The sequence below is a fragment of the Clarias gariepinus genome, chromosome 16 (genome assembly GCF_024256425.1).
Source record: "Clarias gariepinus isolate MV-2021 ecotype Netherlands chromosome 16, CGAR_prim_01v2, whole genome shotgun sequence".
In the NCBI taxonomy this organism is placed as follows: domain Eukaryota; kingdom Metazoa; phylum Chordata; class Actinopteri; order Siluriformes; family Clariidae; genus Clarias; species Clarias gariepinus.
Window position 1 is genome coordinate 3,013,147 of NC_071115.1, and position 23,119 is coordinate 3,036,265.

General features: G+C 35.6%; 1 protein-coding gene across 1 annotated transcript; it reads right to left on the reverse strand.

The window, feature by feature from the left end:
* Positions 1 to 772: 772 nt before the first annotated feature.
* LOC128544328 (uncharacterized) lies at positions 773 to 17,855 on the reverse strand. The gene is made up of 6 exons (XM_053514334.1): positions 17,801 to 17,855; positions 9,996 to 10,025; positions 2,879 to 2,941; positions 2,407 to 2,703; positions 2,183 to 2,314; positions 773 to 1,213 (listed from the first exon to the last, which is right to left on the reverse strand). Exons 1-6 carry the CDS (start codon positions 17,823 to 17,825, stop codon positions 1,011 to 1,013), a joined length of 750 nt encoding a protein of 249 aa, XP_053370309.1. The 5' UTR covers positions 17,826 to 17,855; the 3' UTR covers positions 773 to 1,010.
* Between the last annotated feature and the right edge of the window lie 5,264 nt (positions 17,856 to 23,119).

Here is a 23,119-nt window from a genome sequence, read left to right on the forward strand (position 1 = left end):
ATAAAACCATTTTTTTCATCAGTTGTTTAGTCATCAGTTCGAAACTGACTTATTATTTAAGATTTACTAACTCACTCACTCACTCATCATCTATACCACTTCATCCTGTCTTCAGGGTTACAGAAAGCCTGAAGCCTATCCCATGAGACTAAGGGCACAAGGTGGGGTACACCCTGGACAGGGTGCCAATCCATCGCAGGGCACACACACACACACACACACACACACACACTCATTCACACACTTTGGGCAATTTGGGAATGCCAGTTAGCCTAACGTGCAGGTCTTTGGAATGTGGGAGTAAACCGGAGTACCCAGAAGAAACCCCCCAAGCATGGGGCGAACATGCAAACTCCATGTTCACAAATGCCGTAATTGAGTCTAGCTAGAAATCAAACCCTGACCCTGGAGGTGCAAACACCACCTATTTAAGTTTTAATAATAAAAAAAAAAGCATTCTGTAAATTATTCTAGGATTAAGTAGTGGTAAAATAAATGTGTATTTAAAGCAGTGGGAAAAGGCTGATAAGAAAAGAACAGTTTTTATGTTCTACATGAATTAAACCATCTACACTAATCAGCCATAATAGTAGATCCTTGTGCCCCCTGGGGGTGGCTCATCTCTTAGGGTGTGGCTCTACAGGGCCTCAGGTGGAGTACTGTGGAGATTGAAGGCTGGATCGGTGGCCTGGTCCCCTTTTCGTGCTTGGCCCCAGTTATTCTGGTGCTTTTCTATTGTGGCTAGCATTGATGTTTTCAGCAATTGAATGGGCTGGTCTTTGGTCTCTGAGGTGAGTCTTGGGTGCCCATGATTCTATCACCAATTTACTGGTACTGTATATAACTGATGATCAGTGGCACTCACTTCACCTGTCAGTGGTAATAATGTTATGGCTATAAATAACGTATATAATTAACAACAAGGATATCTTAACAATGGTAAATTATTTAGTTTAACCATGGTATTGTTTCGTGACTGTTGATATTGGATAATTCCGTAGTTTTCCACACTACGCTACACAGTTTGCATAAATGTCCTCATGCTCATAACTGTTGTTCATGTCACTCCTTTGTTTACCACCAACATTAACATAGTCATTATCTGAGTCCTCTGAATCCTCCATCTGTTGTAAAGTTATTTCAGCATTTTCATAATCAGCTTCATCATCATCTGTCTCAGCATCTCCTTGAAGACTCCTTGTGGTTCTGGGATCTACAAATTAATTCCGTGACAATTTAAAAATAATTTTTTTATACAGAAATATATATTCAGTTTACAACAAAAATTATTGTAATAAACAAATAATACTAGGAAATAAATGTGTGAGCTGTGTTGTTATGGGAAAATAACAAATCAACATTGATTACATCCTAAACTTGTAGTTCACTTATTCTTTGTAATTTGCCACTGATCATCCTTCTACCCATTAATGAATAAAATTTATTTTCTTTTATAGACCTTGTTCTTAAAAAAAATCTGCAACACGAGTAGTTCCTGTTCTCAGCTATGTTATACTTCACCAGCCTCTCTTCTTTCTCTTCCTTGAAGGTATTAAGAAGAAAATATTGCAGCTTATCATGTAACTGATTTCCCCCCTGCAAACTACTCTGCTCTGAAGACTTCCCCTTGTCGAAAAGTTGTAGCTGTACCTCTGACTAAAGTGCTGATACGAGACACTTCTTCCAGAAAAACTAATGAAAAATGTCCATACATATATATATATATATATAGAGAGAGAGAGAGAGAGAGAGAGGGACGATTTAAGTTATCAATTTCTTATTTAAACATATAATTTACCTGTGCAATATTTATTTAATAATGTGCTTGGGCCATACCACTCAAGTGCAATTTCTGACCCATATAACTTGTGCAATAGCTCTTCCTTTTCCCCTCACATGTGCAATATTTGTCTATGGAACTATGTTTAATATATGCTTGTTTTTTTGTTTTGTTTTTGTCTAATTTATTACTATTTTTATTTCCTCCTGGAAAACAACTGTAGGCAACTGTAACCAAGAAATAAACAATTTACATCTGGGAACAATAAAGTTTTTATTATAAAAAAATATGCATTACTGTGAGAAAATTAATCAGCTTAAAAAATGCAATGGTTCAATTTTCAAAAGGATGTTTTTAAAAAACAAAACAAAAAAAAAAAACCTTATAGCTTTTTCAACTCACACTGTGTATCCTCTTTTGATTCCACTTGAAATTTCCCTCTTTTTCTTTTCTTCACAAACAAAATAATGACTAAAACTAAGATGAGAAGCAGTCCTGCTGTTCCTCCAGCACTAATGTAGGGAATCAGAGATGCTAAGAGAGACACATCATCACCATCATCATTAAGCTTTTCAAACCTAACTGCAGAAAACACAAAACAACAGAACAAAATTATTTGACTATACCTTTCACAGTGATGAACAGGGATTTACTGGCAGTGGAATTAAAGGAGCTTGAAGACACTTTAACTTCATAAGTACAGCTGTAGTTTCCCTGATCGACAAAATCTGCCTTAGGAAAAAGGAAGACAGCTGAGTGGTTATCAGCTGGCTGAGTCCTAATGTTGGATCCATTAAGCGCCAAATGGAAGGAACCTCCTGGATACTGAGGTTTAGTGGAGCAGTTGATGAAGAAGCTGTAACCCCGGGTCACTTCCTGTTTATCAGCATCACTGAATGAGATACTGGGCTGATGCAGGTTCACTATAAAACGACAAGTAGTGTTTGTCACAAAATCTTAAATATAAAAGCCAGTCAGTGCGAGTCTTACTGAATTTTTTTTTTTTTTTTTTTTTTTTTTTACAGAACTATACTAAACTAAACAGTGCTGCATATATTGTTTGGTTCTGGGACAAAATGTTCAGAAAATCTTCCTTACCCACAGTGGTGTTCAAGGAGCTGTTCATGGATGATGTAAAGGCTCTTGAGGATGTGTACTGACCTACAGTCAATAGAAAGGAGCAAGTGTGACAAAATTACCAGAAGAACTCTAGCATATTCTCTAGCATGCTCAGTAAAACCTCCAGTTGTGTTACTTATAAACCTTTATTTAATGTAGAAAAGCATCTTTTGCTTATATCATGTTATTGTATGTGCTCAAAACTGTAAACAGTCCTGGAAGCTGGGAGGAATCCAGGTGGAGGTATCAGTGTAGTAACCTAAAATTTTAGGTGTGTAAAATCTCAATTGGAGATAGGATTCAACTGAAAGATCTGTACCTAAATTTTTAATGAGATAGACAAGAATAGGCAAAAACAACATAATTAAAATATTCTGTACAAAATATGAGGTAATGTAAGAAAAAAGAATAAGTTTGGTGGTTGACGAGTAATGTCTCTTAAGCAAATGATGAACAGATCTGTGACTGAATAAGTTTTCTTTAAGGTAGACACGATAGGGAGCTTGCGCCATGGCATGTTTATTCTAGTGATGCTGAGATTAAGTCTAATTTAGGTGTCGAGGCTTCCCAGCCAGTAGTTTCACCAAATGTTTATTTCATGAAGCTTCATTGGATAAGCACATTGTACTTCCATCTGGTGGACAAATTTTATATAATAAATATCCCCTTATATTGCAAGCAGTGTAATTAATATGGACATGCAGTCATGTGTCAGTTGTGTGTGTGTGTGTGTGTGTTGTTTGAAAAGACACTGTTTAAAGAGAGAGTTTATGCACATAATCACCATCTCTGAATCATTGAAAATTAAGTAAAGAACTAGAACAGAAAAGAAAAGTAAAGATCAAATTGGGAAGTCCTTATTTTTCTTTCTTTAAACATGAATACAACTAACTACTACTAGCTACTTCTTGGAATCTTTGAACAGAATATACAAATTCAACAGTCTGTGTTAAGAATTTAGTACACAAATTAAATGATTAAAACACAATAAAAAAGAGTGATAAAGGATCACTAGATTGAGGTAATTAATATAAAACAAAAGTTTTTTTGTGTGCATTTTTCTTCTTCATATATTAGATGTTATTAGGCATTAGAAGTAAATGTAAAGCTCATTGTGAAATGCAAAAAAAAAATGGTTTAGGTTTTAATTTATGAATTTAAAAAATAAATCATATAAAATGTTTCATAACAGTGAGACTCCATTTGAGCCAGCCTTGACTTGAACCAATTAAAGTGCCAAGCAAATCAATCACGTGATTGCAGGCCCCTCCTGACCAATTTAAGGTACATATCTTCAGTGTCATATGTCAAATTGCTAGTTCATTTCGCATAATGACGTTAGACACTGAACACTGTGTGCTGTGGTCTGTTTTGAATTATATTCAAATCTAATTATTTAAATGGTTATCAGAGTTGTGTTATTGGTATCATCAGTTAAGTATAGACTGTTCTCTGAATATGTTCTGTGTGAACAGTAAACAGACTGTATAAAAGAAATTGTTGTTTGTACTAACTGGTGTAAAAAAAAATTTTCTTTGTCAGTAAGATGAAGTGACAATGAAACACATGCTGTTCTCTTCTTTCTTAACTTCGAGAAAATAAAAATGACTACCATCTGCCAAGTTACACATTTGTTTACAGAAATACAGTTTATGGACCTTGTGAACTAAAAAAAAAAAGGGGGTTGATAATGGACAACACTAGGAGGAAAGAGTGATGGGTGTAAACCAGTGTTTGTTGTATTGTTGACATTTTTTTTCTAAATGCGCTCCGCATAAAAATTTTGGAGAGTGAACACTGTGTGCAACTTCTTTATTTATATTTTTCCATTTCCAGCACAACTACATCATTGAGGCTGGGGAGTGAGGTCTTCAAACCCATGTGATGTGGCAAACAATTTCCTTGAAACCGGGTGGCTGAGTGAGCATGATGGTTTACAACCAGGTTATGAAAGCAGCGCACAACACTTAAACACAGTTGGTAAAAAAAAAAAAAAAAAATTAAAAAATCTCGGTACAGAAATTCTCTTCACTATGTCTAATGGCAAGCCAGGACCGTGCTCAACTCCCTGTAGCCCTGACCTCTGGACCCATTACAGTTTGCTTGGCATTCATTGACCAATGATGTCATTTCACACCTTCTTCACACAACACTAACCTACTTAGACACTAGGAAGGGGAATTGTGTTAAAATGCTGTTGAACACAGCTGATCGCACCACCCTCTATAGAGCTCATCTGTCCTGCTTATTTGTTGTAATAATGAGACGGCCTACCTGGAGGAGATTAGAAACCTAAAAACCTGGTGCTGGAGACAACAACTTCGTCCTGAATGTTATCAACGAGATATCATCAGTGAGACCCCAGTGGAGAGAGTGGACAGCTTGCATGGTCCTGTCACTGTGATGAAAGGCCTGGCAGCATCTACAGTGGTGTGAAAAACTATTTGCCCCCATCCTGATTTCTTATTCTTTTGCATGTTTGTCACACAAAATGTTTCTGATCATCAAACACATTTAACTATTAGTCAAAGATAACACAAGTAAACACAAAATGCAGTTTTTAAATGATGGTTTTTATTATTTAGGTAGAAAAAAAATCCAAACCTACATGGCCCTGTGTAAAAAAGTAATTGCCCCCTGAACCTAATAACTGGTTGGGCCACCCTTAGCAGCAATAACTGCAATCAAGCGTTTGCGATAACTTGCAACGAGTCTTTTACAGCGCTCTGGAGGAATTTTGGCCCACTCATCTTTGCAGAATTGTTGTAATTCAGCTTTATTTGAGGGTTTTCTAGCATGAACCGCCTTTTTAAGGTCATGCCACAACATCTCAATAGGATTCAGGTCAGGACTTTGACTAGGACACTCCAAAGTCTTCATTTTGTTTTTCTTCAGCCATCAGAGGTGGATTTGCTGGTGTGTTTTGGGTCATTGTCCTGCTGCAGCACCCAAGATCGCTTCAGCTTGAGTTGACGAACAGATGGCCGGATATTCTCCTTCAGGATTTTTTGGTAGACAGTAGAATTCATGGTTCCATCTATTACAGCAAGCCTTCCAGGTCCTGACGCAGCAAAACAACCCCAGACCATCACACTACCACCACCATATTTTACTGTTGGTATGATGTTCTTTTTCTGAAATGCTGTGTTACTTTTACGCCAGATGTAACGGGACACGCACCTTCCAAAAAGTTCAACTTTTGTCTCGTCGGTCCGCAAGGTATTTTTCCAAAAGTCTTGGCAATCATTGAGATGTTTTTTTAACAAAATTGAGACGAGCCTTAATGTTCTTTTTGCTTAAAAGTGGTTTGCGCTTTGGAAATCTGCTATGCAGGCCGTTTTTGCCCAGTCTCTTTCTTATGGTGGAGTCGTGAACACTGACTTTAATTGAGGCAAGTGAGGCCTGCAGTTCTTTAGATGTTGTCCTGGGGTCTTTTGTGGCCTCTCGGATGAGTTGTCTCTGCGCTTTTGGGGTAATTTTGGTCGGCCGGCCACTCCTGGGAAGGTTCACCACTGTTACATGTTTTTGACATTTGTGGATAATGGCTCTCACTGTGGTTCGCTGGAGTCCCAAAGCTTTAGAAATGGCTTTATAACCTTTACCAGACTGATAGATCTCAATTACTTTTGTTCTCATTTGTTCCTGAATTTTTTTGGATCTTGGCATGATGTCTAGCTTTTGAGGTGCTTTTGGTCCACTTCTCTGTGTCAGGTAGCTCCTATTTAAGTGATTTCTTGATTGAAACAGGTGTGGCAGTAATCAGGCCTGGGGGTGACTACAGAAATTGAACTCAGGTCTAATAAACCACAGTTAAGTTATTTTTTAACAAGGGGGGCAATCACTTTTTCACACAGGGCCATGTAGATTTGGAGTTTTTTTTCTCCCTTAATAACGTAAACCTTCATTTAAAAACTGCATTTTGTGTTCAATTATGTTATCTTTGACTAATAGTTAACGTTTTTGATGAGCAGAAACATTTACATGTGTCAAACATGCAAAAGAATAAGAAATCAGGAAGGGGGCAAATAGTTTTTCACAGCACTGTATATGACTTCAGATGCTTAGACTATCCTCCATGAGTTTAGACTACCCTCGGAGTTGTTTAGGAACTTTTACTTTTACACCAAAAAGATCATCCTGACAAGAAACATCACAACCTGGTTTGGGAACAGTATCATGCAGGACAGACAAGCTCTACAGCGGGTAGGTTGGTCAGATGAACGCATCATGCGCACTGAGCTCCATGACCTGCACTCGATCCACACCAAGTGGTGCTGAACCAAGTCCAGGTCAGGAAAGAGCTTCCACTCCCTGAAGGCCAACACAGAGAGACTAAGAGGAAAATAATCAATTGGATGTTTTTGTTTGTTTGTTTTGTTTTGTTTTTTGTTTTTACTGAATACACACAGAGCAGGGGTAGCTTAGTGGTTAAGGCATTGGACTACGGCTCGGAAGATCCCAGGTTCAAACCCCACAACCACCAAGTTGCCACTGTTGGGCCCTTGAGCAAGGCCCTTAACCCTCAACTGCTCAGATGTGTAATGAGATAAAAATGTAAGTCGCTCTGGATAAGAACGTCTGCCAAATATGTAAATGTAATGTACGCTCCCACTACATTTTTTCTAACACTTCAAAGTGATGATGTAGCACAGTTCTCAGCACACTACTCATCACGTTTCATATTTACACATTGCTTATACATTTCACACATCCTGATACATTGCACTTTTTTTGTTCTTGTTTACACGCTGCAAATTGTTCACAAAAAAAGGAAGGCTTACTGGCACTTAATCATTCTAATTCCTCCTGTGCAATTTATTTCTCACAGATAAATCTTTCATAGGTCATAGGCCTTAGTATAAACATTTCACAGCTTATCATACTCTGTATGGCTGTGTATAAATAATATACACAAATAAATACATTTAAACCTGTCAGTTATTGCGCAAACCCAATCTATAGTATGAACGTATACAGTATTTGAATGGCCTACAGTATTTGTTTAATCAAGTGTTTAAAGTGTGACATTGGTGTGTAGATTCTAGTCATTTATTTGAAGGTCATGTAGATATTAAATGGGTACCTTCTTTCATCTCAAAAATATTGCCAAAATAATAAATAATGTCACTACATGACAAAAAAAGACTAGTCCATGCTTTTGTCACCTCTACTGTAGGTTGGATTATTGTAATGCCATAAAGTATCTGGATGTTTAACTAAATGTATAAACAAGCACCAGTTAGTGCAGCAGCCAGAGTCCTAACTAGAAGATGTGAGCATATTACTCCTATTATCTTATCCATACATCATTGGCTCCCAGTTAATTGTTTGCACTGATTTTAAAATACTACTATTGATCTATAAAGCTCCAAATTGTCTGGTTCCATGGTGAACTTACACTGCCTAGCCAAAAAAAAGGTTGCATAACCTAATTTGTTTAATTTAAAACTTTAGCTTTGATTACAGCACACAATGTGGTGGCCAGTTCAGTTGGGTATATGATTTCCTATTCTCCAAGAATCACTTTTTCACAATATGGCCGGGCCACCAGGGAAGAGAAACATTTTTAATGTGATTCATTACATTCAGGTTCTCAGTTGACTTAATTGTATTGCCACACAACGTTGCTGAGTCTAGACCTAAGCAACTGAATCAACGCCAGATACTAACGCACCAACATCCCTGCTTACCCTGATGCTCATCACTGTGGAATAGGGCCAATCTGGACTTATCAGACCGCATGGCCTTTGTTCCAATTCCAAGTGCTCCCTAGAGAGATTCAAGACTTTGTTCTGATTAGTCTCACCACACTTACAGTAACTTTTTCATTTCTCATCACATTGTGTGCGTGTGAAAATGCTCTTACTTTTACTTTTAAACATACAGTAGCTCTGTTTTTTTATTGTTACATTATCACCATGCAATTTTACCAATTGTTTAAGAGATCTTCATTTATGTAATTTGCATTGACAATAGTGTTCCTTAAAACGATTGCATAAAAAATCAAGCAAATGTTGTACAGTACAATCTCCCATAAGTGCATGCTTGGACATACATACAGTAAATAAATTACATTTGTATACAGTATTTTAATATTATATTAAACTTTAATAAAGCAAATGTGGCAAAAATATATATTTTTAAATCTGTACATGATAACCAGTCATGGTCCAGTGATATTGGTCCTAATTAAAAGATTAAATGATTGTAAAAAAAAAAAAAAAAGTACAAAATAATGGTGCAATTGTGATGTGGATAAACTGAAAGACAAACCACAGCCACCACAGTTCAGCTAGACTTTTAACAGAAACTCAGCTTCTGTGAACTCTCAGAACTACTTCCTCTTTTCAAACTTATTAAGTGTTCAAAATAAAACCACACTGTTTATTATGTTTGACTATAATTGGACTAAAAGTCTCCCTTGTAAAAATTACCTAAAAAATAGAACAATACTGTATAAGTGGACTAACTTATGTGTTGTCTAACTTAAGTCTAACCTAAGAGTTGATTATGAGTTTAACTAAAGTGTTTTTTATGTTGTTTTCAAACATAAATAAAAAATTAAATTTTATATATATATATATATATATATATATATAATTTTTTTTTTTTTTTTACATCACTTAAGTTAGATGTATTCTCCACACCAGGTAGGCAGTGAGTCATTACCCCACATGAAGGATCTTTGGGTCTTATGAGGTTTATGAAAACCTCATGATGGGACATTTGAGCGTGAAGTTATCCAGAGTATCGGAGCAGCAGAGTATTACCGCACCCTTGTGACAAAAAGAGAGCCAAAAAGCTATCTTTGGACTTAAATTAGACACAGACTTAGCAACAGGTTTGTAATTACTACTTGTAAAAAAAACTTTGAACAATTACTGCAAGTACAATACTTTTCAATTAAAATAAAATTTTATTTGTATATCGCTTTAAACAATTGACATTGTTGTAAAGCAGCTTTACACAAGCAATACTTCACAGTTAATCACCTAATATTAACTAACTGACTAATTCTAATGCACCTTTTAATGGATGTAGTTTAGGGCACCTAAAGATTTACATCATCACATTTCAAATGAAAAAGTTTACTTACCAGCCAGCAAAGAAGCTTGCAGAACACTGACTACAGAGAGAAAATAATGAGGAGGCATTTCATTAAATCAATGATGTAAAAACTCAAAGCTGTCTTCTCTGTAATAATTTTAAATTTAACAGAAAATAAATTTCGCCCATGTCATGAATTAGATGGAATAGGCTGATGTTACTGCCATGGGCTTAGAAAAAAGTCTTAACTTACAAAACATAGAATAATACAGAAACTAAACAAACAAAGAACTTAAACTATAATTTAGAACCTAGAGTGGGACAAAGGCTGTAAAGCAGGACAAACACACGTGGAGTTAAATCTAAAGCAAAACAAGAATACCAAGGGACAAGACGAGACTAGAAACAAGACATACCAGTGGTCTGTTTTTCATACGTCGCTTGACACATTTGAGATGATTTGACACATCTAAGATGAAATCATCATGCTAATTACGATCTGGGTAAGTTGGTTCTTCGAGCACGTCTATTGTTAATTATTAGTATGGCTGGATTGAGTTGTTTAGGATTATTGCGCGTTCATGTGTTGGTGTAAAAGGCGATATGCATCGACAGTTAAAACACCCCTTTAATTGGTTGACGAAATGGCAAAAGAGCGAGCTCAATTTTTTTTTCTAACATGTGTTATGCGCTGAAATGCCCCCTGCCATGGATTGCCCCCCCCTACATAATCGCTATCAAATAATATATTAGAACATAAATTCATAGGTTAATGGTTTAGAAATTACAAATTACATAATTTAAAGACGATAAAATAAAAATAAGTAATATAAAAATATATATGTTGTACCTGAAAAAATGTTAATATAAATATTTTTTTAAATACAACATGTATACTTTTATATTGTTTATTTTATAATAAAATTAGTTTAGTCCAATTTTTCATTATAAAACATATTTTATTATACAGTATATAAATATTTATTTGCATATTCATGACAAACAATAAATAAATGTGTTACAAAACACAAATAAATGTGTTACAAAATAAACATTATACAAAAATTTGTATTAATGGTCTTGATGGCTGTCTCGTGCCTAGGCTTCATCATAATAGTAATAGTAACACAATATTTATGTTCTAATATATTATTTGATAGCGATATATATGCAAGATACTTTTCCCTCGTGAGTCAGACCATGTTAGTCGTGCTCTTTAACCAATCAGATGTGACCTTGCCATTTCAACCAATCATAACCCGCCAGGAGCGCAGCCTAAATCCTGTTTACATTAAATAAACCTGCTTCCGAGCAGGTTTAAGCTTACAGACCTGTTGCTATGACAGCAAATGCAAGATGCGCATCGAAGAACGAAACAATCCAAGATCAGGACTAATCCACAACAATCAAATCCAGCTAACTGAGTTAGCGACGTACGAAGAACGGGAACCAGCGACAAGACTAACTGGTCGGGTTAGGATCTAATTTGGTTATTGTCGAAATGCAAGATGGCCTAACCAGGTTAGTAACTAATCTGGGCCCGGTTTCTCGAAACCTTCTTATTGCTAAGTAGTTCCTAAGTTGTACCTTAACCTCTCTCTTAACGTTATGGCGCATTTCCCGAAATGTTTGTACGCTAAGTATCTCTTAGGTAAGTCACACGTTTGTAAGGTTGGTCTGGACCAACCTTAACTCATTCTTAGCGTAGTTTCAGCTCAAGATGCTAGTCACCGCCACTGAGCAGCAGTTTTTATAAATCAGCCGTGTATGCAAGCACAGTATGGCACGTTATCAAAGTCGTATTAATTATGGTATAGGCCTGTTTAAGAATTTTATTTTATTTGATATCAGAACTAATAGAGTGACTTTTAATTAGCCTATTTCATCATGTGACTAATGCATTAAAATTGGCAATCACTTTTAATATTGAACAGGTGGCAAACAATTTGGCAGCGATACAGCGTGTTGTTGTGCTAAACTGAAGACGGCGCCATCCGCGGAGGCGTGTGGTTCATGTAAATTTTTCCTTTAGGCAAAACTTCAGCCCTTTTTATATTTTGCCTAAGGTGGCTATTTAAAAAAAAACGGTTTTGCCGTCCAAAGCAACAGATTATGGAGCTTCTTGACCTCTCAGACCTGCGCTTGCCAGTCCAATGCGTCGTACTTAAGCTCTACATCCCGATAGCCAGCTGCTTGCTGCTTTTCGTTTAAAATATGTTTCATTGATCAATAGCCATTATTCATGACTGAATGGACTTTTCTTTTGACACATTTTATTTTATGATGAAATTTGATTTAGTTAAATGAGAAAATAAACTTGGGAGTTTTAAACCCCGCATCCACTTATACTGTATTTCTGCATGGTTGTAATGCTTAGTACCCCTATCCCACCTATGCGGTTTGACTCGTTGTGAGATGCGGTGTTATACCCCTATCTCACCTACGCAGTTTCGCGCGGTGGCCGTAAGTAGGGTTCATCATGATTCACCGTGAGTTTTTGCGCTGTGATTATGTTTCCATCTTTCAACGAAAAAAATAAAAATTTTAATTAAACATGACAAAAACTCGCTTTGAATCATGATGAACCGTACCTACGCCCCCTGCGCGAAACTGCGTAGGTGAGATGGGGTATTAAACCTCTACTCTGGCATCTCACTGTATTTATTCCTTAAGTGCGAATATACAACCTCAACCACTGGCATGCTTCACATTCAACTACTATTGTAAACCTGGTTCGTTTCACTGCCACAACAGGTAACATGAAAATAGTTTGGTGATGTAATTTATGTATTTGTCTATTATGGCATGCTATTGATAAGTTAACCCATGTCGAAATAAACGTTATTGGAAGAATTTAGTGCAATGTTTAATTTGCATAGAAAGTGCCGTCTTTCTTAACGCTGTCATGCAAAAGGAGTCAAAAATCGATTCCTGAGCAATCGATGTCTGCTAATTCAGAGCCTTCACTGTGGACAGCGCCTTGTAACATCGGACGTAAGAGGCAGCGACTTAGAAAAGTTATCACTTTACGTAAGATATATCTTAAGAGTCTTCTTAGCGCGCGAAGAGTGTGCGTTATCTAGAAACCGGCCCCTGGTTAGTAACCGAACCTACATGTGGACACACAAGAAGCGGCTAATCCATACTAGCGGCTAAACATACAGGGACCCAAACATACAGGAACCCAAAGATAAACAGAACTAAACAAGAGGCAAACAGACACTGGAGACAAACAGAACAGTACTTACACAAACCTTGAGACAAACAACACAAGCTTTATCAGAACAGCTCCACAACACATAAGCAAAATGAACAGAAACATAACAAAACCTTGAGCCCTCCCACACAGAGTTTACATAACATCATTCAAACCAAACCAAACCAAAAGCCCACATGACATAACTATTATTATTATATAGTTATGTCATGCTATTAATGCTCGACCCAGTTTCCCAGAACAAAGAACTATTTATAAAGAAACTAATGAGCTACCTCAGTTCAGATGAGCTCCCTCATCACCTGACCAACTCTGGGAACCCAGTGCCCTTTAAGTGGTGAACCCTCACAGCCTATATTTTAATGTATTATATTGTACATGCAATACAGTCAGAAACAACAGTGTTATTGTAATCATAGCCAATTCGTCCCATTCATTTACTACGCAAACTGTGCACCAAGGGAAAAATAAAAAAGTCCCTCCATCACACATTGAGGTGACTGTCACTGGACATGTTGTGTCATGTTCATATTTTTAGGGGATAAAGAGGATTTAACTTACAGGACCCGAAAAAAGAAAGTGAAACTGTATTGTCTTTTTTACTGTTATTATTTATAATTATTATTTGTTATTATTATAAGTTTTAAATGAATCTTTAAAAGGTTAACATAAGATTCATGTGTGTGTTACATGAATATGCATTCTTGTTCAACCACGTCTAGAATCAGTGGAGACAATCTGGATGTGATGGCATCCTCATAGCTGAATATAATTTTATACCAAGACACTTATTAGTCTACCCAGTCTGTGTCTCATTGAAGGTGTTCTCATGTAGTGTGGTGGAAGCTTCAAAAAATGGCAACTAAGGCCTTCTTCATTTAAAACATTCCAAGCTTGCAAGAATGTGCAGACATATAGAACTTTAAAATAAATAATTACTGTTAATGCCTCAAAAATTACTTTTATCAGACTATATCCTGTACATATTTTAACTGCACATGGCTGGTGTGCTTAGTGCTAGTGTTAAAAATGATCATGTTATAATGGGAACACAAACTTTAGAAGCTGAAGATACAGTGGCAAAAAAGTGTATGTGAACTTTTTGGAATTTTTGGAATAATGCAGAAAAATTTGGTTTTCTGCATTTCAGTGGACCTATGCTCAAGAATTGTTGATTGACATAAAGCTGGAAACGGTTCCAAAAGAAGCAAGCAAATTTAGACATTTAATAAGTAGGGGTGTCCATGGCAGGACACCACAAAAGGAAGCATCTGCTTACTAAGAAGAACATTGCTGCATGCCTAATGTTTGCACATTGACACTCCACAGTGGTATTGACAAAATGTTTCGTGCACTGATGAAACTAAGATTGGACTATTTGGAAAGAACACACAGCACTACATCTAATGTAAAAAAAAGGCACTGCGATCATCATGCAGGTATTAATTCCAAGGGTTCACTTGTTCATAAAGACATAAAATATTTTTTGTTATTATTTTAGGCACCTTATATTCATCTGTGGTCCAAGAATGACATCATATACATCGTTCACTTATATCTATCATCTATATAATCAATACATACTGTTAGTATATTATTTGTGTATGCATATTCTTTGTCTATATAGTGTTAGTTCAATTATTATTATTATTATTATTATTATTTATACCCCATTTTGCTTTGTACTGTTCTAGTTATTCACTGATGGAGCAAACTGTTTTATAGGATGGATGATTTTAATGCCATGTGTTACTGTGTTTCAGTAGAAAGAGGTACAGTAGAAGGAGCCCTTAAGACTAATTTTGCTTACGGCCCTATAAATGTATAGTAACTACCTGTTCTGATTTCCACAAATATTTAAACACCATAATTAAAACACTTGGGTATGATTGAATATGCTGGGTCGAATGCTTTGTGATTCTCCTGCACAATGCTGTTTAAACTACAGTATGTTTTGCAGCCTGCATACTGTGGCAGTGGTGCTTGGTGGAGCATCACCTGCTGCTGAAAAAAAATTAATGCTTAATGCCTTACATAATTTTTTTTACTTGTGGATCATTATGAAGGTTATTTATTGGTATTTTTCTGTGTGGGAAGGGCAGAGACATGAGCTGAGAAGCAAAAAAGGTGACGCATGATGAGATGTGCAATGTTTTGCACATCTTGTCTCTTAAAACAACTTAAAATAGGATTTAACTGTCACAGGCCCAAGTTGTTGTGTTACTAATATTAAATAATAGATCAGTGTATTATGTATACAGAGGGGCTTGACAAATTAACACACTTCAACATGAAAAAGATTTGCACATAAAAATAATAATCATATCATAGCACTAATGTTGGTGCGTCTACTGACATCTTTAGAAGAAAACGTAGTAGTGCACATCGCTGCCATAATTAAATTTAAGCTTTGAACTTGAACTGTGGTATTAAGACAGTAATCTTTAACATCTGTTTAAAAACCGTCTTTGGTTTTTAAAATGAAATAATTTTAACACAAGGGACAACATGGCTTATCTTCTACAGTATATTATGCTCAGACTTTGCTATTGGTCATATTACTTGACCTCAAGGCCTGCAGAACAAACACAGCACTTTGTACTTTTCTTTCAGCCTACACAAGATTGCAAAAAAAGATAATAATAAAAGAAATGCAAGAAATAAAATAATAATAATAATAATAGTAATAATTCATTAGTATTATTATTAATTTTTATAAACTTCTTGACTTTTTTCCCCCCACTATCCACTTAGTAGTCTTTCTGTGCTTTGTTTAGCTATAGTGGAAAAACATAAATAGTTTTTTTTTTAAATAAATTTTCGCTAAAATCAATTTTATATATACAGTTGTGTTCAAAATAATAGCAGTGTGTTAAAAAAAAAGTGAGTAAAGCTCCATATCCATATAATAACTTTTAATTTAAATAGCACAAATGCACGTGACAACCTGCACGTTCTATTCTGAATCATAACATGAAGAAAATGTGCTAAATAGATTATTAGGTTGGAGAAAGTAAAGAAAAACAAATATTAGTCTGTTCAAAAAATAGCAGTGTCATCATTCATCCTTACAAAGTGATGAATTTACCGTTTAAACAAAAATGCTTGAAGTGAAATCTGTTTTTTGAACTAATATTTAGTTAAAGAATAAATATTTAATATTTTTTTTGTATAACCAGGTTTCTGAGAACTGCTTCACATCTGTGACAATTGTACTACACACTGCAATTCCTCTGCATTTCTTGGTTTTGCCTCAGAAACAGCATTTTTATTGTCACACAACTTAGGTTGTTTGATTTAGGGTCTGGGGATTGGGCTGGCCACTCCATAACGTCAATGTATTCAAATTGATCCATGATTCCTGAAATGTTATAAATAGACCCAACAGCATGGTACGAGAAGCATCCCCATATCATGATGCTTGTGCCTCCATGCTTCACTGTCTTCACAGTGTACTGTGACTTAAATTCAGTGTTTGGGGGCCTGACAAACTGTCTGCGGCCTCTAGACCAAAAAGAACAATCTTGCTTTCATCAGTCCACAAAATATTGCGCCATTTCTCTTTAGGCCAGTCAATGTGTTCTTTGGCAAACTGTAACCTCTTCAGCACACGTCTTTTTATTAACAATGGGACTTCTTGCTGATAGCTTGGCTTCACATAGTCGTTTTCTAACAGTAACAGTACTCACAGGTAACTTTAGATGTTCTTTGACCATGCTGGAACTGATCATTGACTGAGTCTTTGACAATTTTGTTATTCTTCGATCCATTCGAATGGTAGTTTTCCATTTTCTTCCACATCTTTCTGGTTTTGATCTCCATTTTAAAGCATTTGATATCATTTTAGCAGAGCAGCCTATCATTTTCTGCACAGGACAACCTTTTCTGCATTTATTCTTAAATAAGAGGAACTTGTTTGACACGTGTTTTTCACAGAATAATTTACCTCTCCAATTGACCTCCACACTGCTATTATTTTTAACACGTCCCATTTCAATTAATGATTAAATTACACAGAATCAGGTGCATCCAATTAAGACAGTTGGGTCTGTTGGTTTTCTATTACTCCACTACACCTACAAGTAAATTATTTACCATGAAGAAATACAATTTCTCCCCAAGACAATTAATAATCCTGTTACTTATGTTGGACTGCTATTATTTTGAACATAACTGTATACTGTATGATGTCAGGTACAGAATAAGAATTTTTTTTAGCTATATGACATTCCATATTCATAATAAGAAAGATATCAACTTAACATTTCTAAGAATATTGTATTAAAATGTATATAATATGTTTATATAAAAGTTTATATAATTTAATTAAATATGCACTGCAAGTGTCTTTCTCTGGAGAGTAAAATAAAGTAAGCATTTAAAATTTAACATTGTACATTAGGTAATTATTACTTTTTACTCTTAATAAGTGCATATTTCATTAAACAAACCACATTTTCATAAATAAATCTATTTTAAATTATGCATCAGAAATCTACTAGCAAAAGCAGGTTATTATCATTATTATTATTAAGATTATTCTTACTATTAGATATTAAATGTATATTGATGTTTCTTCAGCTTTGTTCTTAATATTAAAAATAAGCAAAATATATCAATAAAAATGTTGAATTTACCAAAAATTAAACTGAATTTCAGCATCCCGATTCTTGAGACAGCCTTTACAGTTGGTCTTAAAGTGTCCACTTCCTTGTCACGTGGCTGCTGGTATATTTCTATTTATCTAAAGAGGTGGAGTTTTTTTTCACCATTTCCTGTCTTTGTGACTGCATACAATGTACAGTAAATATCATGTCTACTTTATCTAGTTTACATTCATGAAAATAAGGTCAAATTAGCTAAAGTTAGCTTAATCAGCACTTGTGGATATATAATTATAATTTTTAAAAAATGGAACTAATGTACGATGAATCATTTTTACAAGGAAGCTTCATGCCATAATTTTCATGTCCATGCCAAGGAATGACTGGTATTAAGCTAAATTATATGAACATAATTATAAGACCCTTTATATCTCTGCAGACGATTTTTATAAAATTACTTTACAAAGTATATGTTGTGTTGTAAATACATAAAGTTTAAGGAACCATGATAGTTATATAAACTTGTTACAGCACACAGACTGCACTGTATAAGGCATCAGAAATGTCACTTCCTCAAGTTGCCTCTGGTGATGCACTATAGTATCACCATCTTTCAGAAAAGTGTCAGAAAAACAACCACAACATAAAGACTTTAAAGTGTCAGACAGTGATGAGTTGTTTAAGCCAGTTTCTTTGGGACTGTACAGGAGGCAAGAACCCTGTAATATGAAAAGAAGTATTTTGATGATTAAGGTAAAACAATTGAAATTAAATTTTTAAATTGACCATGTTATTTAATTATTTAATCATTAATTAAAAGTTAAGATATAGTCATGAAGGTCAAACCATATGATTTTGACAACTTTTAATCTTATCAAATTATTTAGTGAGCCCTGCATGTGGGTGGAATAAAATGCTGATTTTGAGTCAATGGGTGTGTATTATTTCGTAGGCCACATCATTGGAAGGATGTGGTCTATGTGGTCTTTGTAGACGTGTGGCCTGATCGAACTTAAATGAAACTGTAGTCTGGTCTATAGACAACTTACTGTGTTACCAGCTGTTATTGCCCTTAATCTTGCTTTAATGTCATATAAAGTATAAATTATCTATTAAATCACATTGTGGTACCAAAACAAAAGGTTGTGGCATACAGGTCAGATGCAGGCTGCTATTGGTTAACATACTTACAACACTTAATTAAAATTTTATGAAAACCTCTCTCTTAGATAGCGAATTTTTCATAAATCCCATTATTTAATTTATATTATATATCATTTTACTGTGTTTAGTTTATATTTTTACATTACATATTTTATTTATTTATTTTATGTTGGAGGGCCCTGTGTCAGCCATAGTCTCTTCCAGTCACTTCCGTGTCTCACAAATAGCCAAGAAGTATATGTGTTTCATTTTTTGTTGTCAGGGGAAAGTAGGCCTCATTTGAAGGAACCTTCATAATGGGACAGCCATACAGTAGTTGCGACGCTATGGCATCATAGTAACTATAAATGTGAAAACGTCCATAGGTTATGGGAAGTGGTGGCTACATTTGTAAACTGCAATGTGTTCTGGTAACAGAAGTTTTTTTGTTATTCTGAGGCTGACCTGGCAGCGTCTGATGTTTAGTTTCTTACACTTTTGGGTGTTTCTTTAGTCTTTGGTGGTCAACCAAATGCAGTCCTTTTGTTGAAATTTTGGTGTTTGTGCTTGGTGACAGTTTGCATTATCATTGTTTACTTAAACCACTTTTTCTAGTTGTGATAACTCTCCCGAAAGTCATGAGAACAGAACATTATTGGCCAACAAGCCCTAAGCCTTATAGGACATCTTCCTTCTAAGCACAAAATCAATGGAAGGATTTCAAAATGTCCACTGACCACAATTACATGGCCACCAAGCTCAGGGAGAACATGCAAACTCCATGCACACAGACCCCAGGTGGGAATTGAACCCAGACCCTGAAAGTGCAAGGTGACAGTGCTAACCACTAAGCCACCATTTTATGAAACTGTAATCCAGTTTTTTTGTTTTTTTTTGTTACTCCTTGTTGCAATTTTATGCCTCCATTGCCTTCCATACACTTGTCCACAAATACCCCAATCAAAACAGTTATTTGTTTTTAGACAGCCAAAGCACTGGCCCTCTAACAGAAAACCCAGTTCCATGGTGGCACCAACTCTTTGCAGGGCAAGAACAAAGAACCACTTACATCATGACCAACTAAAAATGTGCCCACATTAAGAAATAGACTTAGTATGTAATGGGCAGCTCAAATATCTTCTAGTAATGATAAAGCCGGAACTGCTTACAAAGCCAGGTTTGCCATTATGGTTTTTGTGATTCCTGCTAGCATTTTCTTTGCCACAACCATTTTTATTGCCGCTAGCATTGCCACAAGCAAATTGCTGGAGTAATTCTGTGTCTCATTTCTGAATTTTTTCCTGTGTTTTGTGTTTTATGTTAAGTCATCCTAAGTAGTTTACCTAAAAAGCCTGTAACTCTTGTATTTGGGGCTCTGCCTCAATAACCAAGTAACGGATTAACCTTGACCAATTACAGTAAGAAACAGGATGATAGGGCCCTACAGAAAAAAAAACACATAACACAAGAAATTTAGCAATGACTTTTAGTTACAGATGGCTGTTTTTATTCATTTATTTTTGACAAATAAAACATTTTAGAGCTGCATTATTCAGCAGTCTAAGGAAATGTATGGTTTGATTTTTGACTTACTTCCCTCTTTCTATCAGCCACACAATCACACCCAGGCTGCTCGCATGCTGGAGGAAGTGTTATACAGTAACACTCAGTCACAGAGCACAGTCGCCTCCTTGATAGGGTAGGCTTAGGGATGAACAACATCTTTGTTATGCAGACGACACTCAACTCTATATCAGTTTTCGAGACTACCATCCCTTTCCCACTACCTCCATCTCAGCTTGTGATGATGATATAAATGCTTGGATGACCAGTAACCTTCTCAAGCTCAATACTGATAAAAGATTTTTTTACTTGTTGGTTCACCTAAAACTGTTGCTTCTTTCTGTACTGATACTGTTAACATTCCCGGGACCTTGGTTAGACCTTCCACCACCGTTTAAAAATCTGCGTATAATTTTTGACTCCTATCTTTCCTTTCTACCTCACATTTCATCACTGACTAAATCTACCTTCTATCACCTCCCTAATATAGCTCATCTACGGCCCTTCTTAGACATCAAGGATGCTGAGACACTGGTTCACGCTTTCATTACTTCTCGACTTGACTACTGTAATTCTCTTTTTTATGGTCTACCAAGTACAACATTAAATAAGCTCTAATACATTCAGAACTCTGCTGCTAGGGTCCTCACTTATTCAATGAAATCATCACACATCACTCCCATCCTACACAAACTTCATTGGCTACCTGTTTGCTTCCGCATTTAATACCGCATTCAAAACAAAGCACAAAGTTTTCCTAATCTTTCAATATGTGTTTAGATAAATTCTACCGGTTTTCATGTTTATCTGTATTCTGTTTTGTTGTCTTTCAGATGTCTCTTTCTTTGTGTAAACATTTTTGTTATTGTAAAGAGGCCTTGAGTCTCTCGAAAGGCGCTATATAAAATAAACATTATTATTATTATTATTATTATTATTATTATTATTATTACTATTATCTTCATCTGTTGAAGAAAAGAGAAACAAAAACAGTGTTAAGAGGAAATGTAAATTACAGGACAAATGTACAATAAGCAACTCAGATTTTATACACAATGTGTACAAAGAAAGAACATGCATACGAATATTAGTATTATAGTTTGCATTTTTAAGCACAAAAATTAAATACATTTAATGTAATACAAATGTACAATGCCCCCCTAAAACAAAAAGGGACATGCACTAGTATCTCATTGGAATCTTTTAGGTTTCATTATGTGCACATTTATCATGGCATTGTGTCAAAAACCTCCTGCAAACACTATTACATTTTGGTCCAGAGTTGCTTAAGATCTTGTATTGATGATGTGTTATTATGCAGATGGTAGCCAAATATATATAAAATGTGCTCCCTGTCATTCCACAGCAATTCTAACTTACTTAACATCTGCCTTGAGTATATTCAGACCTTGATGGAACAAAATTTCCTGCAGCAGAGCAGATAAAAAATTGAAGTTCTCAAATAGATCACTCTCTTATAACCAACATGGCATTCTCTGATGTTAGAATTTCCTTATTCTAGCCAGTGATTAATCTGGGTCTTCGGTTTGACTCTCATCTTGCATTTGATAACCACATCAAACACCTCTGCAAAATCTTATACAGTCTAGTATGTCACCTCAAGAACATAGCAAATTTCCTCTAGGCTACACTAATGTAATGCATTCTTTATCAGGATCTCCAGAGCCTTTAGAAATATGTTTAAAACAGTACTGCTAAAATTCTAGTGAGAGCAAGAACATTTAATCACATCACACCTGTTGTGCTATCTCTTCACTACCTCCCTGCTTTCCTCCCAGCTCTTGTTTCTTGACCCTGCTCAATGCCTCCATGGTCCTGCCCTTCTATCTAAAATATGATTTTTAAGCAATTTGAGATGGATGGATGGTTGGATGGATGGTTGGATGGATGGATGGATGGATGGATGGATGGATGGTTGGATGGATGGATGGATGGATGGATGGATGGATGGATGGATGGATGGATGGATGGTTGGTTGGTTGGTTTATTGATCCCGAAAGAAATTCCAGATATCCAGCAGCCATAAAGACAGTAAAACAAAAACAGGTTGTACAGTACTGTATGTAAACTGGGTAATGTAAGAACTGACCAGAAGTTACTAGTGCAATGAAAATCTACAGTAAGAACAACCTTTACAAGATTTATAAGGAGTATATGAATAAAGTCTATAAATCAAAAATTTAAAACAAGTGAAATGAGGTTAATTGCAGTTCAGTCCTGATGTCAATTGTATGTGTGGGAAAGTGACAACAGTGAAACAGTATTAGTCAAGTAATTGTATTAATGTCAAGTTATTGTGCAAAGAGCAGCAAGTAAGTGACAATGAAATTTAGTCTGTGTGTAAATGGCAAAGTATGCAATCTTTAGAGTAACTGAGCAGACCCTGAAGCTAAGAGATGAGAGTTAGGCGTGTAACACTGTGATGTAAATAGCACCGTGATGTAAGTCCACAAGTCCCGTGCCCTTGAAGTAAGGTGTTGTAATAAAACTTATTATTAGTAGTAGAAATAGTAGTAGTTTAGTATTATCCCCTAAACTTTAAATTGGCTTAAGGTCAGAAATTTATGGTTGGCAATTCATGAGTTAGGACTACTTAAGCCTAAAAATCTTGCCATATACACATGC